At 45.5% G+C, this 20,528-nt stretch overlaps 3 protein-coding genes across 4 annotated transcripts in view; 2 read left to right on the top strand and 1 right to left on the bottom strand.

Moving 5' to 3' along the window:
* Positions 1-20,528, bottom strand: part of LOC309524643 (uncharacterized protein) — a 189,885-nt gene that overhangs the window by 69,579 nt on the left and 99,778 nt on the right. The gene's annotated exons all lie outside the window — the stretch shown is intronic.
* The window catches only part of LOC309525168 (uncharacterized protein), a 115,329-nt gene that overhangs the window by 76,603 nt on the left and 18,198 nt on the right, over positions 1-20,528 (top strand). The window contains exons 2-5 of one of the 2 annotated variants that reach the window (XR_014216073.1): positions 11,144-11,248; positions 12,989-13,197; positions 13,643-13,740; positions 16,700-17,502. Coding sequence is in view for 1 of the 2 variants with exons in the window: in XM_082210642.1 (XP_082066768.1) it covers positions 11,144-11,248; positions 12,989-13,197; positions 13,643-13,740; positions 16,700-16,838 (551 nt within the window). In the remaining variant the exon portion in view is untranslated. Of the gene's footprint in view, positions 1-11,143; positions 11,249-12,988; positions 13,198-13,642; positions 13,741-16,699; positions 19,054-20,528 lie in introns of those variants that run through there. The other variant, XM_082210642.1, reaches the window with a different exon arrangement.
* Positions 7,911-20,528, top strand: part of LOC309525247 (C-type lectin domain family 2 member D-like) — a 60,589-nt gene continuing 47,971 nt past the window's right edge. Inside the window, exon 1 of the mRNA XM_082210779.1 lies at positions 7,911-8,030. The gene's annotated coding sequence lies outside the window, so the exon portion shown is untranslated. The remainder of the gene's footprint in view (positions 8,031-20,528) is intronic.

The following is a 20,528-nucleotide window of genomic DNA, read 5'->3' as shown; positions in this document are numbered from 1 at the left end:
TTGCTACCGTGGAGGGGCGAGGGAGGTATGGCGGTGGGGGCAGATGTCATAGGTGAAGGGGAGAGAGATACGGATATGCTTGTACCCTTTCCAATCTGCGCCCCATCCCGAGGGACAAAGGTAGGGTGAGCAAGGATTACTCACCTCCGTCACTGGTGTTGTGCAATGCCAGGTCTATAGGCAACAAAACCGCCACCCTGCGAGACTTCTTCACCTCGCAGGGGGTCGACCTGGCTTGTGTGACTTAGACCTGGGTGCGCGAAGGGGAAACTGTTACCTTTCGAGAGATGGCGCCCCCGGGTTTCTCCGTCCTCCACCAGTCGCGTACTGTGGGCCGGGGGGGGAGGGGTGGCATTATTAATCCGGGAAGATTGTTCTTTCAGGGCTCTACCATCACCATCGATCCCCAGCATTGAATGTGTTGGCCTAGTGTGGGGCTCCGAGGAGAGCTTGGCTGTCTGGCTGGTGTACCGGCCACCTAGCGCACCAGCAGCCACCCTGTCAGGCCTGCTGGAGGCGGTGGCTGGCTGGGCCTTGGAGTTCCCTAACCTATTGGTATTGGGGGACTTCAACATCCATGCTGATGCCACTCCCTCCTCACAGGCTCTGGACCTGGTGTCTTCCATGGCGACACTAGGACTCTCCCAGTTTGTTTCGGGCCCCACACATCAAGCAGGCCACACGCTGGATTTGATCTTTGGCGTAGGTATAGATGTGATCATGTCTCCTTCAATTAAGGTGCCATGGTCTGATCACTACGCTCTGAAAGCCAGGATTGATTTTCCACCCCCACCCTGCTTAGGTGGCGAGCCAATTTGGGCTCGCCCGCAGAGGCTGATGGACCCTGATACATTCCGCCAAGCCTTGCGGGACCTTGCTCCCCCTGGCGACTCACTGACTGAGCTTGTTGAGGGCTGGAATATCCAGCTCCTAGCAGCCATCGATGAGATCGCACCTAGGCACCCTCTGCGACCCCACAGAAACAGGGCTCCCTGGTTTACCGAGGAGCTTTGGAAAATGAAGCAGGACCTCAGACGGCTAGAGTGAGTATGGCGGGGTGCCCGTGACGGAGCCTTATAGGGTTTTTATGAAAACCTACGAGATGGCGGTGAAGGCCGCTAAGAAGTCCTACTTCTCAGCCTCCGTTGCCTCCGCTAGCTCTTGCCCGGCGCAATTATTTAGTATAATTAGGTCTTTAACGTCCCTTGAAGGACAGCCAAATTTAAATAACAATTTGACACACAGCTGTGAGGCATTTACGAGCTTTTTTGCGGAGAAGGTCCTGTAGCTCCGCCATGACCTCCCTGCCAATTTGGATACAATAAAGGAACTGGAGGCCCCTCGACTGTCCTCGGGTCCAGTATTGGACCACTTTGACCAGATATCCCCAGCCGATGTGGACAGACTCCTCCGAGCTGGAAAGCCCACCACCTGTCCTCTTGACCCGTGCCCGTCTTGGCTGATTAGAACGTGTCCAGACGAGGTGCGGGCCCCCCTGGGTGATATCATCAATTTGTCCCTTGGCACCAGGATATTCCCAGGGGAAGTGAAGGAGGCAGTGGTGCGTCCGCTCTTAAAGAAAACATCATTAGATCCCTTAGATCTATCCAATTACCGCCCGGTTTTGAATCTTCCATTCCTGGGTAAGGTGATTGAGAGAGCAGTTGCTGAACAGCTTGGTAGGTTTCTGGATGAAACATCGGCTCTCGATCCATTCCAGTCCGGCTTCCGCGCTGGTCATGGGACCGAGACGGCTCTGGTCGCCCTAACAGATGATTTCCGCAGGCAGCTGGATCGAGGCGGGTCGGGGCTGCTGATTCTTCTAGACCTGTCAGCAGCCTTCAACATGGTCCATCAAGAACTCCTGGACCACCGCCTTGCCGACGTGGGGATCCAGGGCACAGTCCTTCAATGGCTGTGCTCGTTTCTCCCTGGTCGGGGACAGTGGGTGGCGCTTGGGGGGGAATTGTCATCGCGCCACTTCTTGGTGTGTGGAGTGCCTCAGGGTGCAATTCTCTCCCCTATGCTTTTTAACATCTTTATGCGCCCCCTCGCCCAGCTTGTCCAGAGTTTTGGGCTGGGTTGTCATCAGTATGCCGATGACACCCAACTCTATCCGTTGATGGATGGCCATCCTGACTAGGCCCCAGACACACTGACCAGATGTTTGGAAGCTGTGGCTGGATGGTTACGTGGGAGCCGGTTGAAGCTAAATCCTTCGAAGACAGAGGTCCTGTGGCTGGGACGGGGCGATATGGGATAGAGGGGGCAACTCCCATCTCTTGCGGGGGTGCAATTAGTGTCAGCATCGTCCGTTAAGAGTTTGGGTGTAATCTTCAATACCTCCCTCTCTATGGAGGTGCAGATTACAACTATAACAAAGGCGGTATTTTTCCATCTCTGCCAAGCTAAGCAGTTAGCTCCTTATTTCTCTCGCCCTGACCTAGCCACTGTGATCCACGCGACGGTAACCTCCAGATTGGATTATTGTAACTCGCTCTACGTGGGGCTGCCCTTGAGACTGACCCAGAAACTCCAGCGGGTGCAGAATGCTGCTGCGAGACTCCTTACGAGGTCTTCGCTGCGAGATCACATTCACCCGGTGCTATACCAGCTGCACTGGCTCCCGGTGGAGTACAGGATCAGGTTTAAGGTGCTGGTTTTAACCTTTAAAGCCCTATATGGCCTAGGACCCTCGTACCTACGGGACCGACTCTCCTGGTATGTCCCACAGAGAAATTTACAGTCTGCAAATAAAAACATCCTGAAGATCCCAGGCCACAGAGAGGTTAGGCTGGCCTCAACTACAGCCAGGGCCTTCTCGGCCGTGGCTCCAATCTGGTGGAACACTCTGTCATAAGAGACTAGGGCCCTGCGGGACTTGACATCTTTCCTCAGGGCCTGCAAGACAGAGCTGTTCCACCAGGCCTTTGGTCAGGGGGCAGCCTGACCCCCTCCTCTGGCAATCTGCACAGAATGTTGCTTAATGGTTGCCATCAATTTGATTTTAATTAATTTTTTAATGAATGTTTTTAGAATGCTGGATTATTTTGATTGTTGTTAGCCGCCGTGAGCCCAGCTTCGGCTGGGGAGGCCGGGATATAAATAAAATTTATTATTATTATTATTATTATTATTATTATTATTATTAGCCATTATAATAGGGGGGGAGGAGGAAGACAGGCCATTCGCTCTGTCGTTTGTGATAGGGAATGGTCAGTGAGACATGTTAAGCACCTTTGTGATTGGCATAAGGTTTACAAGCAATGTTGTCAGTGTTGTCAACAACGTTATTGGTTTGTTGGGGTAGGGCTATGGGTTTTGGTACGCTCTGGCACCACCATTGTGCTGGTTGTGTGTCAGATTCTAGCCTGTTTGTGAATTGTTTTATTGAGATCAGGAGTATTGTTTTAGTTGGTATGGGTCCCCCCCCCTTGTTTTCTTTTTCTTTTACCCACTGATTTTATTTGTTGCTTTTGTGTGGTGAAGAAAGAGACGGTGAGGTTGGCGGGGGTGTTCGTCTATTTTTGTTTGTGTGGTGGTTCTTTTTGAAATACTTTATTCTCACTTTATTGTCACTTGTGCAACTTGTATACAGTGAGATTACACGGGCACCCCCCATTCAGCTCTCTTAGTCTGAATTCCCCTCGTTTACTGACGCACACCCACCAAACCTGAAAGTCCGTTGCCCTGTTGTGATCTTTTCATTCAGCAGCCTAACAGCCCACGGATAGAAGCTCATCTTTACCCTGTTGGTGGGACTAATCCTGCTTCTATGTCTTCTGCCTGAGGGCAGGAGATCAAGAAAGTGCCGGCCAGGGTGTGAACCATCCCTGAGAAGTTTCCTCACTCTCCTGAGGCAACGTGCTATGGGTAGAGTCCTTGGGAGGGGGGCTGAGAGTGGGGGTTGTTGGGGTGATTGGGGAGTGGAGAGGGTGAATTGTTGGGATTGGGTGGGATTGGGGGGTCTCTATGGAGGGGCAGAATGGGGGGGATAGTGGTAATGCTGGCAATATTAATGTCATGGGGGGACAGGTGAAAGGGAAGGGGGTCACCAGTCAATCCATTCGAGGTGATTTCCGAATACTTCATTCAGCTGATCACATGCCAGTTGTGTTGTTTTCCATACCGTATCATAAAAGCAGCAGTGTGGCTAGGAAACAAAGAAAGTTTCAACTGTAACACTTTAAACAGTTCGTAGCTTTCCCTTCGCAAACGTGGTCTCCAACGGCAGATACAACGGCAGAGTGAACCTTCCCCCCCCCCCCCAAAATAAAAAGTATTTGAAGGCAGAATGGCTCCCCCCACTTTATCGAAAGTTCAAAAAATACATAATTATATGTGCTCTAAACATGGCCAGACGTAAATAAAAGAGAAAGAAACAAAACCCGTGTAGAAGGGAAAATAAATATAAACTGTATATTTTGCAAGGTTGTTACTGTCCTTCACCAAATCATAACCTGTTGCAATATTTGTAAGAATGGCTTTATGACTAACAACAATGGGAAGTGAAGTGTGGCGAGGTGACTAATCCTCGAAGCTTTGCTGATCTCTTTTAAGAAAAAGTTGGTTTGGGGTTTAATTCGTTTTGATTTGTTGGAAGCAGCTCAGAGAGGATGAGGGTCCCTGATTTTGCATGCCAAACCCCTGCTCTGACTGTTTCCGGTCGTAATTCTACGACTGAGCTGGGACGTGAACCCAGATTTCCAGGCTAACATAGACTCTCACATGCGGATCTGTTATTTTTCGATAACAGATTGGCAAATTAAATTACAGGAATTTGTGGAGATGGCTCAATTGACTAGCAAACTCAGAGGAAACTCAAAGCAAAAATTTGCGGGAAAATGGAATGGTTATAGAAGATATGTTCAAAAATACAGTAATAGTTTTGACTCCGTGCTAGCGTTTGAGTGACCAAGGAAGTAAAAGGAGGTGGATAACAATTAAGGATTTATTATGTTTTCTGAATGTATTGGGAAATTTATATAGAAAGGTTTATTGTTTTGTGTACGTTCAATTGTAAGATAAAACATATGCGAAGGGACTTGACAGGAAGTCAAAACTGAAGAAAAGATTTTGTAAGATATAAGGGGGGAAATATTTATTTTCGTTATTATTATTATTTTCTCTGTGTGTGCGGAGTTGTGTTTCGTATGGAAAGTTTGGGAGGAAATAAGACGGTAAATAACAAATAACAAACAAAAGATTGATGTGTGTAATTTTTATTTCTCAATTATATTTTGTGGTAGTATTGTTGTAATGCTTTTTGTGACATAAAATCACTCAAGAAAAATTATTTTTAAAAGACTCTCACATGCGGAAGTGGTTTTTGCCTGTACGATATATACTCTTAGATAAACTGCCACCACTCTTTACTGGGGTGATAGCTGCTGCCGATGGTAATGCGGTTTCCTCCTTCCTTTCCTTGTTCTGCTGCTGTCCTAAATTATGTAAACCCACAGCGCACGGCCCACACCAACCTCTTTATCCGCTCAGCAGTCATGTAAAACACACCCCCTGTACAAATCTTACCCCAAAAAAGCCGCCGCCCCGATCCTTGAAAACTCATTGGCTTTTCAGGTTAGTTACCTTCTGCAGGAAGAATAGTGAGAGCGATCATTCATCCGCAGCCATTTCTGAGATTTTGAGCCCCCGTGAATTTGTTGTATTAATGGTTTGATGAGTTTGCTTATTTGGCCTGATTATTCTGCTGTTGTGCTTTTAACCTGATTCCAGGTATTGCAACGTTTGTTACTTTTTTAAATGCACTTGTTATTATGAGCCACCCTATTCCGTAAGAGTAATTTGTTTTCAGTATTTAATTTTAAATTGTGGTAACGCTCCCTAGGATTTTAGGGTATGGATGGAGTGAATAAGAACAGTCTCAGGTTTACAAAATAGATGGAGCCTTAACAAAAGATATTCAGTCTGGCGAAATGTAACCTGGAACTTTTTGTTAAAAAAACCAGACAATCTTGCAATAACCCAGAAAAGGGAGGGATCCTGTAAGTTTCTTTATTTGCTTTTAAACGATGGAACTATACAGTCAGCCATAAGGACCATCACAATTAACCCAGTAAACTTAGGGGAAGAGTAGGCACAGAGAGCTACAGACCTTTTCAACCTCACATTCATTGATCACTTTTTGCAGACTGCCGGAGCTTCATTGAAGTGTGACCCCAAAATTTTGGAAGCCCTCCAAACCAAAGTTTGGTGCTATTTTTATTCCTCACCAGAGTTTCAGACCAGAGGCTTTCTCTGAGATTGGAACTGCGATTTGCTGCATGTAAATCGCGTTATCCGCCACTGAAATACGGGTCTCGGACCTCATGCGATTCTTCCGTTTCCACCACCTCCGAATATTATGAAAAATAAAAGCAGTGGTCGTTTCTTGGTTTCACGTTCCCGGCCCCTGAGTCTGAGTGCCTTTGAGAACGTGCAAAAATGCCCTTTCTCTAGGGGAGCAAAGTTTTTCTTTATTCTTAAAAGGTTCTAGGGACAAAATGCCACTGAACAGGCGCGTTGAGTCTTTGTAAAGTAAATGCTCCCTTCTCCGGGGAGAGATTGGCTCAGTGCTGGTAACCTAGAAGCCTGATTCTCCTTGCCAAAAACACCAACCACCCCATGGGAAATGAATTTGCATATGCATGCACTCTCCTCAAATGCAAATAACTTCCATAGCCTTCTAGTTATAAGACACTTTTCCCCACGGGATACAAATACAGCATCTAACCTTCATTTAAAGTGTAGCCCCGAGATTTTAGATCCCGTCCAAACCGATGCCAAAGTTTTGTGCTCATTTTTGCGCTGAGTTGTGTCAATTACTCCGTTGGGGAGCAGCTCAAAAACACGAGTCCCCCCCCCTTCCCGTTTTGCAAAATAATTGCAAAATTGTTTAAGCATCTTGTAAACTGTATGACTGCGCTATAAGTCATCTGCTACATATGTCATTTTACTTGCTCTTCAGACTTGCTTTGAACAGTTTAATACAGACTGTAGGACAAATAATATAATTTATTTCACACACACACACTTCCCATTAAATATATTTAAGTGCTTTGGCAATAAAAACACCAGCAACGAACACAACTAAATATACAAAACAAAGCAATTTGTTATATGAAAAAAAAATCAGGTCCAATACAGATGTACCTCCAGATGACATGGGGTCTGTGGTGGGTCCCTCCCCGCCGCGAAAAACGCAATGCATGATTGAGTATATAAGGAGTGCTACCAACATGAGTTTGACCAAACTGAGGGAGGCAGTGGAAGACAGGAGTGCTTTGCGTGCTCTGGTCCAAGGGGTCACGAAGAGGCGGACACGACTAAACGACCAAACAACAAGAAAAGTTTTCAGCAACTTTGAGCACAGGCGACCCCACTCGACGAACTAGACTTGGTTGGGGGTTTCCGTTCCGAGCACGGACCACGAACAGAACTGCACCACCTACTCCCTCAAATTGGATGTGCTGTGACTTTCCGCCCTCTTTTCTTTTCTTTCTTTCTTTCTTTCTTTCTTTCTTTCTTTCTTTCTTTCTTTCTTTCTTTCTCTCTCTCTCTCTCTCTCTCTCTCTCTCTCTCTCTCTCTCTCTAACACTGACCCTCCTTCCCACCCCTAAAGGAGCGGCCCCCATAGTGGTCTTGCCAGCCAGTCGCCCTTCAATCCCGGAATCAGAGAGGCTGCCTGTCGAGGCACCTGCACTACCTCTCTCCCGACGTGAACCACGGGGTTGCGCTACGTCTCTGGCTCTGGGTTGGAGAGAAGCCTCCGGTCCCCGCCCCGCCGCCCCGAATGGCTGAGCGTCATCGTCTGAAAGCGAAACCTCTCTGTCACTTTTCTCTGCGCCTCACCCCGGGCGGTTGTAACCGGCGGGCGGCTTCTGCAGACTCGACGGATGCGGGTTGGTGTTGCCTAACTCTGCTAAGGACGAGCTCGGCTCGGTGGAGGAAGACGAGGGATCTCAGAGCGAAGACTCCGCTTGCAGAAAGAACCGACCCGCTTCAGTTGCACAGAGCGAGCGAAAGTTCAGGTATGCGGTGGAATCCCTCGCGCAAAATCCCGGAGGCGGGCGACCCCGGGGTGTCAAGCGCACCTTCAGGCTCGGAAGCGGGGGCTGGAGGAAAGAGGGTTTCCTTCTGATCTTTTTTACTGCTTCCTCTGGTCGCTGTTGCATTTTAGGTGCTGGTTCTTGCACGCGCGGCGTCCATGTCTCCTGACTGCTGTTTCCTAACTAGTTTTCATTTTATTGCTTTGCATTTTATAATGGCGTTTTGAGATGTTGGGAGCCGCCAACTTGGGAGAAAGGCGGGATAGAAATACACTGACCAGTAAGAATATCCCTGCATGGCTTAGTTGGTTAGAGCGTGGTGCTGATAATGTCAAGGTTGCAGGTTTGATCCCCGTGTGGGATCGCTGCAAATTCCTGTATTGCAGGCGGTTGGACTGGATGGCCCTCTGTTATTCATTACCCTGGAGACACCAGGGGTTGTTCCAGAGATCTTCAGTCTGTAAAGCATGGCGGGCTGCTTCCTTAAAGAAGCTGGATGTGTGCCAAGGTGGCGGCTAACCCTTAGCGGCTTAACCCATACTGTTTTCCTCACTGTCAATCATGTAATTGTAGAGTTGGAAGGGACCCCGCAGGACATCAACCTCCTGAATTGCAGAAATCTCAACATGTGGTCCCTCGACCAATTTCAAACAGGCTTGGACGCTGCTTAGCTTTGCAGATATGCTAGTAGTTTTATTGCTGCTTCACCGCTAGGAGGCCTTTATCCCCTTCTCTGCTTTCTTTGATTCACTTAACTGAAATTGCCATGTGGGGTAAACTGGTATAAGGGACTGTAAAATCAAAGCAGGTGTCAACACTGATAGCAAGGCTTTTTTTCAGCCAGAACTCAGTTCCGGCACCTCTTAGGTTGGTGCCATTATAAGAGAACATGGGAGGGTTGGTTTTTGTGTTTTTTTGTTTTGGTATTTTATTTATTTATTAATGTTCTTATGTTACATGGGTAAAGAATATCATATTACAATACAATGCTTATTATCATATAATTTTCAACATGTATACAAAATTTATATACAAAGTTTATATACCTAAAGATAACAAAAAAAGGGGGGGACAAGGACAAAAAACTATTCCAAAGTCATATCTGTACCAACACTTTGGAGCTTCAGGAGCTTAGGGCCTCATCAAACCTAAATCTGACCCGGACTGGATGCATTTTGAACACAGTTCTGGCTCCTCTCAGGTGGGGGCCATTGCCAGTTCCAAGAGAACGAGGGAGGTGTTCATGGTGAGCTCCGGCACTTGTTTTTCTAGAAAAATAGGACTGGTTTTATGGTGTGAATTTGCCCACAGGGCTAAAATTGGAAAGTCCCTAGTAGTTCATGTTGAGGCATGCCCTTGCCACTGTGTAGCTGCTACCTTAAGCAGCTTCCCATCCCATGCCACCTCCTGCCTCACCTGCAATAAAGACTTTAAACAAGCCTTCAGGAGTGGTTTATTATTATTATTATCTTGTTCAGCATCTGGGTTTGTGTTTTAAACTGTGTTAATGTATGCTTGTGCAGCATTACCTCCACCCACACATACAACAACTCCAAGCCGCTTCCTTCTTTGCTTCAGACTTCTCCAACTCCTTTACTTAATATTTCTTGCTGTTTGTCTCCTTGTTTTAATTCCTTATTTTGAATCTCTTAAATCCTGTATATATCTTTAACAATTTCAGTTAATACCCTCATCTCCCTCCTCCAAAACCCATTGCTTCCCTCCACCCGTGTGTGATCTTATTCACCTACTATTATTTTTGTTATTGTTGCATTACTCACTGTTTATATTTCATAGAATCATAGAGTTGGAAGAGACCACAAGGGCCATCGAGTCCAACCCCCTGTTGTTATCCTATCTCCTTGCGCCCTTTAAGCTATTGCATATTAATTTTTAAGCTCCAGCACCTTACCTATAGAGGCTAGTGACATGGGGTGCCAGGGTGCCAAGTTCTGGAGAGCGCCAGGGAAGACATGGCGCCTCCCGGCCCCAGTTTGCCACCCTCACCCACCTCCGCCATGCCTTGCCAAAGCAGGGCAGCACCCAGAGCCTCCATCTGCTGTGGCCACCGCAGCCAGGCCCAGACGGGGTGGGGGGGTGGGGGTGGCATATGGGCCACTTGGCGCGGGCCTCCGATATCAAAGGGGGCCTCGGTCAGCATATTTACCGTATTTTTTGCACCATAACACTCACTTTTTTCCTCCTAGAAAGTAAGGGGAAATGTCTGTTCGTGTTATGGAGGGAATGCCTACGGGTGACATGCCTACGGATTTTCCTCCTCTAAAAACTATGTGCGTGTTATGGTCGGGTGCGTGTTATAGAGCGAAAAATACGGTATCTATATTTTCAATTTTGTCTTTATATGCAGATACGGTCAATCATTGAAATAAAATTATTTGTCAGCATAACTTTTCTGAAAATTATTTATATACTTACTTATTTATAAGACTTCAGTTATCCCCAGGGTAAAAAAAAGGGGGGCACATTATCTACCTGGCCCAGACCTCTGCCTGGCTCTGCAAGGCCCTGACCACAGCACAAAGCTGCCAGCTGAGCCAGGAGGCACTGCGTCCAGCCCCCTCTTCCCTGCTGGAGAAGCAGCCCTCCAGTCACTGGCCGCCTCCTCCAGCCCCGCCAGCAGCACCCTCCTCCCTAAAAAACTCTGGGAAACAGGGTGGGGGCAGGTGCCTGAGGGAGCTTTGCACCACAATGCCGGATATGCTTAAGATGACCCTTTGTGGACTCAACAAGGTTGAAAACCTTTGGGCTAAGAGATGGTGACTGGCTCAAGGTCACCCAGTGAGCTTTATGGCTGAGTGAGGATTTGACCCCTAGTCTCCCAGATCAGTCCAACGCTCTAACCATTATGCCACACTGGCATCACTCAGACACAGATTTCTCCCTTGTCTATCACTGCCCTCCCTTCCCCCTCCAGTTCCACTGGCTGAAATGGATTTCTTCACCTTTGGTTCTTGGTAGGGCTTTGATGAATAGGGTGGTGGGTTGGTGGAGATCCTGACAAGACTTACATCTCCTTTCCTTTCCTTTCCTTGGCTCAGGAGCACTCATAGGATTGTTCTTGTTTTCCCTTGTAGTTAACAAGATGAGCTGCAAATGTCCATCAGGTAATAAAAAAGCATTCGTTGTTTTTTCTGTCATTGCTGCCCTTGCAATCGGAATCGGAATTGGTGTTGGAATTGGTAAGTTGTCCAAACTGTTGCTACCTTAAATGAACAAACAAAATGAGCTATGTTAGATGGGTCTCCCTTTTCCCCAGCAAGTTGCCTCCTTCTTCCTTGGTGTGTGTGTGGGGGGGAGGGAAGCTTTGGAAAGGGCAAAATAGGGGAAATGATAATGACAATAATTTTATTATTTGTACCCATCTGAATGTGTGTTCGCCTTTAGCATGGAAGTGGGTGCACAGATAAATAATGGCCTTGGGTAGGGATTTTTCAGGGAAGTGTCAGCAGGAAAAGGGTTGCGTCCCCCTAACTCATGGGTTTCTCTGCCCTTGGTGGCAGGACTGAGGACAGAGAACAGCAGCAGCTGGAGAAGCAGCCCAAAGACCAAACTACAGTTTCTTCAATAGTCTTCGGGCTTCCGACTCACCTGATTGGTTTGCCTCCTCTTTCTGGCTCCTCTGATTGGTTCTTTTTTTCCTGGGCTTCCATTCATTTTGTGTCTGCTGCTTCCAGGAGCAACAAGGAGTTACCTACTTTTTCCTGCTGCACTGAGAGGTGCAGGTATATTGATACTTTTAAGAAAACAATGATTTACTCAGAAGTAAGCCCAGCTGATTGCACTGAAATTTGTTTTCCACTCCCAGAAAAAGTGTGAGATCATCATTTTATTACCTCACCCCTATGACTGGGTTGCCACAGCCACTCTGGGTGGCTTCCAGCAGAAGGTTAAAGCTTGACTTGGGGGCATTTATAGACATGTATAGGATTGGGATGATGCAAGGCTCCACTCTGGTCCCAGTACAATACAAATACACTTCTTATTATTGTGGTTCTGACTGTAGCAGATGTATGTTCCCTTGGGTTGTGTGGGTGGGTGTGCTCAGTATTTTAGAAATAACGAAAAGTATGTCCCCCCCCCCTGACTTAATGTATTCCACGGCCAGAGCTGGTGAGTAACTATGTGCTATGGACAAATTTGGTGGGGGCAATTTAGTATCCGTTAAGCATTCAATGTCCTTCTCAGGTCAGGTTATATTATTTTTGTGAGCTTTATGGGGGGGGCACTACAGAGTGGTGTGTTTTGGAGGGTTGTTGTTGTTTTAGAAGCCTTGTACTTTTTCCAGATAAGCAAAACAACAAGCCTATGGTTACGTGAAACATACTCAATAAACACACAAGACGTAACTGGCTGTACTTTTGAATAAATAAGGTATGCTATTCATTGTATCAAATTGTAGGTTACAACGGAAGTCTCATAAAATTCAACAAAAAAAGCAGAAGACCCAGTGAATTGGTTCATTCTCTATTCAATTCATGAATAAGGTCCATACATGTATAAGTGTCTATTCCACCTGTCTGTTCATAGAGTCCAATAATCCACATGAAGGGTTGTTACAGTTCCACAGAATCCTTTCACAGAGTCTAAGACAAGGATTTCCAGAATATTAGCCTTGTTTCGCCATCCTAGGCTTATCAGTAGTACAGGCTCAAGTGTAATATTACAGGATAATGGATCTTATAGCATAGTAGTGGCTATAAATTTTCAATTTTTACATTTTCACATATCAAAGAAAATGTGGGTTTAACATTGACTTCCCTCACCCCCCCTTCCATATTCCTGCTGCCATGCTTTGCTTTAGCAAATAGCTTGTTGGAAGAAAATACTAAACCACATTGTTTGCTCTCTGGAATGCATCGAAGCTCATTCCGATAGCCCTTACAGCAACAGCTAATCTGATCCCCTCTGTTTTTCATCAGAGAGGTCCAACGAGAGAAAATGCAATGAGACAGGTTCTGAACTAAAATCTGCTCTGCCTGCACACAGCATCCCACCATGTCCACCTTTGTGGGGTTTGTATGAGGGAATATGCTATTTCTTCTCCAATAAAGAAAAGAGCTGGATGTCTAGCCAGGAATACTGCTTGTCATTTAATGCTTCCTTGGCTGTTATTCCAAACAACGAAAAGGTGAGAGGTGTAACGGATGATATTTTCTGGGGTGGCATGCAAAGCAAGGCATGGGCGGATCATGTTGAGTTTAGGACCCCCTGCGGCAAACATTTGCCATACTATAAAATTGTTGGCTAATTCTAAACGCCTGTGAGTGAGTTACAGTTAACTAGCATAAAGTGTGTGTGTGTGTGTGTGTGTGTGTGTTTGTGTGTGTATTAAAATGACATTTATTTATTTAATTAAACAATCAATCAGTCTATATGCCGTGTGACTGCAATAGTCTCTAAGCAGTTTACAAGGATACAATACGAAGGTCAAACTATAAAATCTAACATCAATTAAAATGCCTACCGGAAAAAGAAAAAAGTCTCCAGCAGGCAACAGAAATATAGATAGATAGAACTGGGTGAGAAATATTGCAAGTCAGGGCTCTAACATCTATCTCTTCTGGTATTTGAAGGACATTGTCAAGCATTGGAAAGGCACAAATTCCTACTGGATTGGCCTGAGGAGAGACCCTGGTCAGCCCTGGAAATGGACAAATGGAGAAAATTCCACGTGCGTCCTTCTCCTCCTCTTCCTCCTCCTCCTCCTCCTCCTCCTCCCCCTCCCTCTCCCCCTCCTCTGGCCTGGTTGTCTGTTAGGAGATTTCAACACAGGTGCCACTTCCCATTTTGCCACTTAAGGTAGAACAGGAAGTGCCGCCCTGCACTACCACTGCTGCCTGCCGCCTCTGCCACTGGTGGAGAAGCATCATCATCACCCCAAACTACCAGTAGTGTTCACCAAATGCTAACCTGGGCCACACCTGCAACCTCACCCGTTTCAGCTGGTCCTTGCCTTTCTTAAGTTCTGTTGCACTCCTCCATTTCTTTTTCCACATGGAATCAAGCATATCCATACATGTTAATCTTTTTATGTTCCAGTTAAGATCAGTGCCAATAGGACTAATGCTCTTTCTGAAGGGTGAAGGGTACTGAGAACTATAGCTCTCTGTGGGGTAAACGACACTTCCCAAAATGCTTTGGGAGAAGCCATGGGGTTTAAATGTTGTTGTTGTCATCTGACAGGGTTGACCCTGACACTCTGAGCAGCTTCTAACATATATAAAAACATAAGAAAACATTAAATATATTTTTTTAAAAAAAACCTTCCCTATACAGGGCTGCCTTCAGATGTCTTCTAAAGGTTGAATAGTTACCGTATTTTTCGCTCTATAACACGCACCTGACCATAACACGCACATCATTTTTAGAGGAGGAAAACAAGGGAAAAAACATTCTGAATGAAACAGTGGATGTATCATTTTTGTGCTTCATGCTGTGGCCACAGACATGTGATCTGATGGTGAATTTGGGCTGACCCAATGCAAAGATCCTGAGGATCCATGTGGATCCATGCTTTGTAACCACGTTTTTACACCATTGCAGCCCCAGACAACAGTGGGTGCATGATTTTGGGGGGGCAGGCTGTAGCCATGGACATGCTATGTTCTCTGGTGGTGAATTTGGGGGTGACCCAATGCAAAGATCCTGAGGATCCATGTGGATCCATGCTTTTTAACCACATTTTTGCACCATTGCAGCCCCAGGCAACAGTGGGTGCATGATTTTTGGGGGGCAGGCTGTAGCCATGGACATGTTATGTGCTCTGATGGTGAATTTGGGGGGGTGACCCAATGCAAAGATCCATGTGGATCCATGCTATGTAACCACGTTTTTGCACCATTGCAGCCCCAGACAACAGTGGGTGCATGATTTTTGGGGGGCAGGCTGTAGCCATGGACATGTTATGTGCTCTGATGGTGAATTTGGGGGGGTGACCCAATGCAAAGATCCATGTGGATCCATGCTATGTAACCACGTTTTTGCACCATTGCAGCCCCAGACAACAGTGGGTGCGTGATTTTTGGGGGGCAGGCTGTAGCCATGGACATGCTATGTTCTCTGGTGGTGAATTTGGGGGTGACCCAATGCAAAGATCCATGTGGATCCATGCTTTTTAACCACATTTTTGCACCATTGCAGCCCCAGGCAACAGTGGGTGCATGATTTTGGGGGGGGGGCAGGCTGTAGCCATGGACATGCTATGTGCTCTGATGGTGAATTTGGGGTGACCCAGTGCAAAAATCCTGAGGATCCATGTGGATCCATGCTTTTTAACCACATTTTAAGTGGGGAGGGAAGGAAAAACACAGAAGGGCTAAGAATGCAGGAGTGGGGTATAACGGGAGGGAGGAAAGGAAGGCAAAAGTTTCCCCCACGCACCCACCCAAGCCAGCCAGCTCTCTCTCTCTCTCTCTCTCTCTCTCTCTCTCTCTCTCTCTGTCTCTCTCTCCCACCTGCATGTTTTCAGTAGCACCGGAGCACAGAGAGGAATTAGAGGGACGCTCTGCTTTCCTCTCTGCTTGCCTGGAGGGGAGGGGCTTTCCCTGCTCTTTGTTCCGTTTCAGCAAACACAGCAACGAAACAGAGAGGGTGGGCAGTAAGACCCTGAGGCAGAATGCAGGAAAGCACCCACTTCCTCTTTTCAGGTTTGTTTCCCTTCTCCCTGAAGCGCGGTTTGATTTTTGCCCGATTTTTCGGCTCCAGGGACCACACATTCGCTGCATAACACGCACAAACATTTCCCCTTCCTTTTTAGGAGAAAAAATCTGCGTGTTATAGAGCGAAAAATACGGTACTTATCTCCTTGGCTTAGCGATCGCATAACTCCATACCCTCCAACATTTCTCCAGTGAAAACAGGGACGTTCTAAGGAAAAGTGGGACATTCCAGGATCAAATCAGAAACCGGGACAGCTTCTGTAAATCTGGGTCTGTCCCTGGAAACTACGGACACTTGGAGGGTCTAAATGTGGGGCAAACAACAAATATGAGTTCCACTTTGTAGAATAAGCTAGTTGCTGCACACATATGCACACTTTTCTCTATCTTCCATGCAGGCAATCAAGAGATATTATTGTGGGGCAAGGACACATTCAAGTCAAGGAAAAAATAAAACAAAAGGGAGGGTGCAAAGCAGGGCTAGTGAGGGGTATGATTTGGAATGAGTCCCAAGTGTGGTGTAGTGGTTAAGAGTGGTGGACTCGTAATCTGGTGAATTGGGTTCGCTTCCCCGCTCCTCCACATGCAGCTGCTGGGTGACCTTGGGCCAGTCACACTTCTCTGAAGTCTCACAGCCCCACTCACCTCACAGAGTGTTTGTTGTGGGGGAGGAAGGGAAAGGAGAATGTTAGCCACTTTGAGACTCCTTCAGGTAGTGATAAAGGGGGATATCAAATCCAAACTCTTCTTCCCAAGGGACAGAGAGAGCCCCAAAGACCCATAATTGGCTCTTGAACCTGAGTTTTCCCACCTCTGGTCTAGAGTCCCCACTCAAGGACACATGGCCTATCTGTTTGAAATAAATTTGTCCATTTCCTATGTGATTCTACTGCTATAGTCTCTCTTATCAACTGCTGTCAGAGAAATGCTCAGCCCTTACTTGACACCGGCTTCGTTGACCTTGCGTTTCAGGTTAGAGGTACTTGGCGATGGAGGCGACTGTGCATATCTGGGTGATAAGGGCCAAGCATATGTTTCAAGGTGCAACGTGGAGCATCACTGGATGTGCCGCAAACTGGGTCCTCCTGCAAGCGGTGGGGAAGGGGTATAACCCTCACACAACTGAAACTGAAATGTGAAACTTTATGTAATTAATACTTTACTTTTTGTAAGCACCTTACCGTTATAAGCTATTAAAATGTATTAAACCAAAAACATCTGTTTAGGGGGGTTTTTTTAGGTCACAAATAAGCAATCAATTGAAATGTAGTTATCTCTTTCTTTGAAATACATTGTGTTGCATCCTTCGGTGCAACAGTTTGATGGATGGTGTTAACAGGAATGAAGTGTCTGTTATCTGCTAGGGAATTTTGTGGCAAATATTCCCATTTTGGGTGGTTCTGGAGATGTTGGAACAGGCCCTACAGTTGGTTTTCTTTACCCCAGTGCAGCACAACTAAACTTACTGAAATGGGAACAGGGTTGTATTAAGCCAGTATATAGATTTCAGAAACTCCTTGCTGGAGTAAATAAGCTTCTGAATCTACAGTTCTGTGATTCTAACTGCCCCATTATTTGTTCAGTGTTAAGTCAAATATGAGAAACAGTCATTAACTTGACCATCTTTATATGTTAACTCGCTTTATTCTAAAACTAGAGTTGACACACAGTTCAGGGCAAACTGTTTTTAGATGACTAGCATATTGTTACATGTGTCCCGCTTCTAGTAGTGAGACTTCCAGGTACAGTGGTACCTCGGGTTACATACGCTTCAGGTTACATACGCTTCAGGTTACAGACTCCGCTAACCCAGAAATAGTGCTTCAGGTTAAGAACTTTGCTTCAGGATGAGAACAGAAATTGTGCTCCAGACATGTGGCGGCAACAGGAGGCCACATTAGCTAAAGTGGTGCTTCAGGTTAAGAACAGTTTCAGGTTAAGTATGGACCTCCGGAACGAATTAAGTACTTAACCCGAGGTACCACTGTACAGTTTCCTTGGAATTTTGAATGTTGGTGTAGTTTGAAAAACTGAGTGCTTGATCCCTGTTTTGAGCAGCCCATTCCTGACTCTGGATTCTGTTTGGAGTCAGCACGCCAACTGCACTGGGTGCTTTAGAAACAGCCCAAGGCTAAATCCACTCTCCCTTTCTCTCATGCAGTGAACAGCCCTGAAATCTACTGATCTAGCCTGGGGCAAAATTTCACAGCTTTTACACAGAGAATCTCCCCTGGCTGTGGTGCTGAATGCCAGATATAAGGTTTGAAAACAGTCAGACTTTTTTTTTTGGCTAACTGTCCATAACATAAAGGAACATATTGTTACACAAGTTGGGTGCCACCCTCACTGTCTGCCGAGTGATAACTGTGGGAATGTTCAGGGTAGCAGGAGAGGATATATTGTTTATTAATATCTTTCCTAACTTGCGCTAGCAAGTTCCTTTACTTAGTAGAGTTTTACATTCCCCTTTTAAAGGCACAGCGGGTAGCTGGTTGCAGGCTTGTGTAAGCCTCTCAGTATTAGGTTGCTAGTCAGTTCCCTTATATCCCTCTTAAAAGAATAAGCACACGGCAATCTTATTTAAAGTCGATAAAAGAAGTTTACTCACATCATCAGTTCACGGTTGGATCCCTGAAGACAGACTTAGTTACAAAGTATATGCATGTGGATCTTTCTGTCCCATGTGGGGATAATCCCAGTGTCCTCTATTGGTTGAAAGCCAACAGAGCATTTCTAGCTAAAAAGCTGCTCCAATGATGGCGGAAGTCAAAGAGAGAGTGAGTGCTGCATGCCTTGTCTTTTTGTTACCTGGACAGGTAAGGTCACGCCCACCTCTAGTCACATGCAAAGGAAGGATGTCCCAGCCAGGAGGTAACAGGAAGTTTTCGACTGGCTGGACCAAAAATCGCCCTGCATGTCCACTCTAGGGAAACAAGGAATGTTGTACTTGACTGCTACTTATGTATCACATCCCACAATAACAAGATCCCAGGGGGTTCCAGGCACTCACCCAAGGTCTGTGTTCCTTTAGAGAATTGAGACACAGTGGAGACTGTCATAGCTTTAAGAAATAGGGTTTATTCACCTATTTACACCTTCAGTATACAGTGGTACCTCGGGTTACATACGCTTCAAGTTACATATGCTTCAGGTTTTCTTATAGAAAGTAATGCAAAATTGATTAATCCGTTCCAGACTTTTAAAAGCAACCCCTAAAACAGCAATTTAACATGAATTTTACTAACAAGACCATTGATCCATAAAATGAAAGCAATAATCCATGTACTGTACTATAAAATAAATAAGACAGTATTGTAGATGATAAATTTTTTTAAAAAAAATATCTTCTTACCTGCACTGATGATAGTCATTGTTTGGACGGGGGGCTTATCCATTTCTGCAGTCACATAATCAATCAACCAGTAGCTGAACTTGGTTCCACACAGTCACAAAAACAAATTAACTGAAAAAACCTCAAAAAGAGAAACGCAAAATAAATAGCAAAAACAAGAGTGCCAAACTTAATCCATTCTGGAAGTCTGTTTGACTTCTGAAATGCTTGAAAACCAAGGTGCAGCTTCTGATTGGTGCAGTAAACAATATCTGACAATCGCATCAGACTTCAGCTTCTGAAAAACGTTTGTAAACTGGAACACTTACTTCCGAGTTTTCAGCATTTGGGAATCAAGGTGTTTAAGAACCAAGGTACCACTGTATATTATTTTCTATGCACATTTACCCCTAATAAGTGCATTTTTGTAAACACTGCTTGGCTGAATAATGGAATCACAAAATTTGGTTAAGTGTGAATTTTGAAGGCATCCTGTTTTGTTTCTCATATTGTTTCAGAAAGGACAATTTATCCCACTCCTCCAACTCTTACCCCTTTTCTTCCTAATGTAACACGAATGTCTCCCAACAAATGAAACTGATCTGTAGAAAATGCAACTGGGAAAAGCAAAGTTGCACATACTTTTGTAAACTAAGAAATCTTTAATAACCTGCCAAGGAAAAAAAAGAATTTATTCATGTATGCTACAACAGCGGCAAGAGTCTTGATAGCACAAGGATGGAAGAATGAGGAAACCCCGTCAAAAGAACAGTGGCAAGAGAAATTGATGAACTATGCAGAACTGGTGAAACCCACATACAGTGGTGCCTCGCAAGACAAAATTAATTCGTTCTGCGAATTTTTTCATCTAGCGAATTTTTCGTCTTGCGAAGCACGGTTTCCCATAGGAATGCACTGAAAATCAATTAATGCGTTCCTATGGTCAAAAAAAGTCCAAACAAAGCCAAATTTGGTACAACAAGAGTTTATTAAGTGCTCTTTAAAGTCACACATACTGTAAAGAGCATTTCAAAATTCAAACCCAGATTTTTAAAAAAAAAAACAGCAGAGTGGCCCAATGGTCACAGAAAATCATAAAAATGCAGAAAAAACCCACAAGCTTCCAGATTCTTGCAAACCCCTCCCCAACTGTTCCCCCAGCCACCCAGCACACAGAAATTCAAATCCAGAATTTTTTTTTTAAAAAAAACAGCAGAGTGGCCCAATGGTCACAGAAAATCATAAAAATGCAGAAAAAAACCACAAGCTTCCAGATTCTTGCAAACCCCTCCCCAACTGTTCCCCCAGCCACCCAGCACACAGAAATTCAAATCCAGAATTTTTTTTTAAAAAAACAGCAGAGTGGCCCAATGGTCACAGAAAATCATAAAAATGCAGAAAAAAACCCACAAGCTGCCAGATTCTTGCAAACCCATTCCCAACACCAAGTCCTTGAATTCCAAACACCCC

Source organism: Podarcis vaucheri (assembly GCF_965113315.1).
Source record: "Podarcis vaucheri genome assembly, chromosome: 2".
Classification (NCBI taxonomy): domain Eukaryota; kingdom Metazoa; phylum Chordata; class Lepidosauria; order Squamata; family Lacertidae; genus Podarcis; species Podarcis vaucheri.
This window is presented reverse-complemented; position numbering and strand designations above follow the sequence as displayed.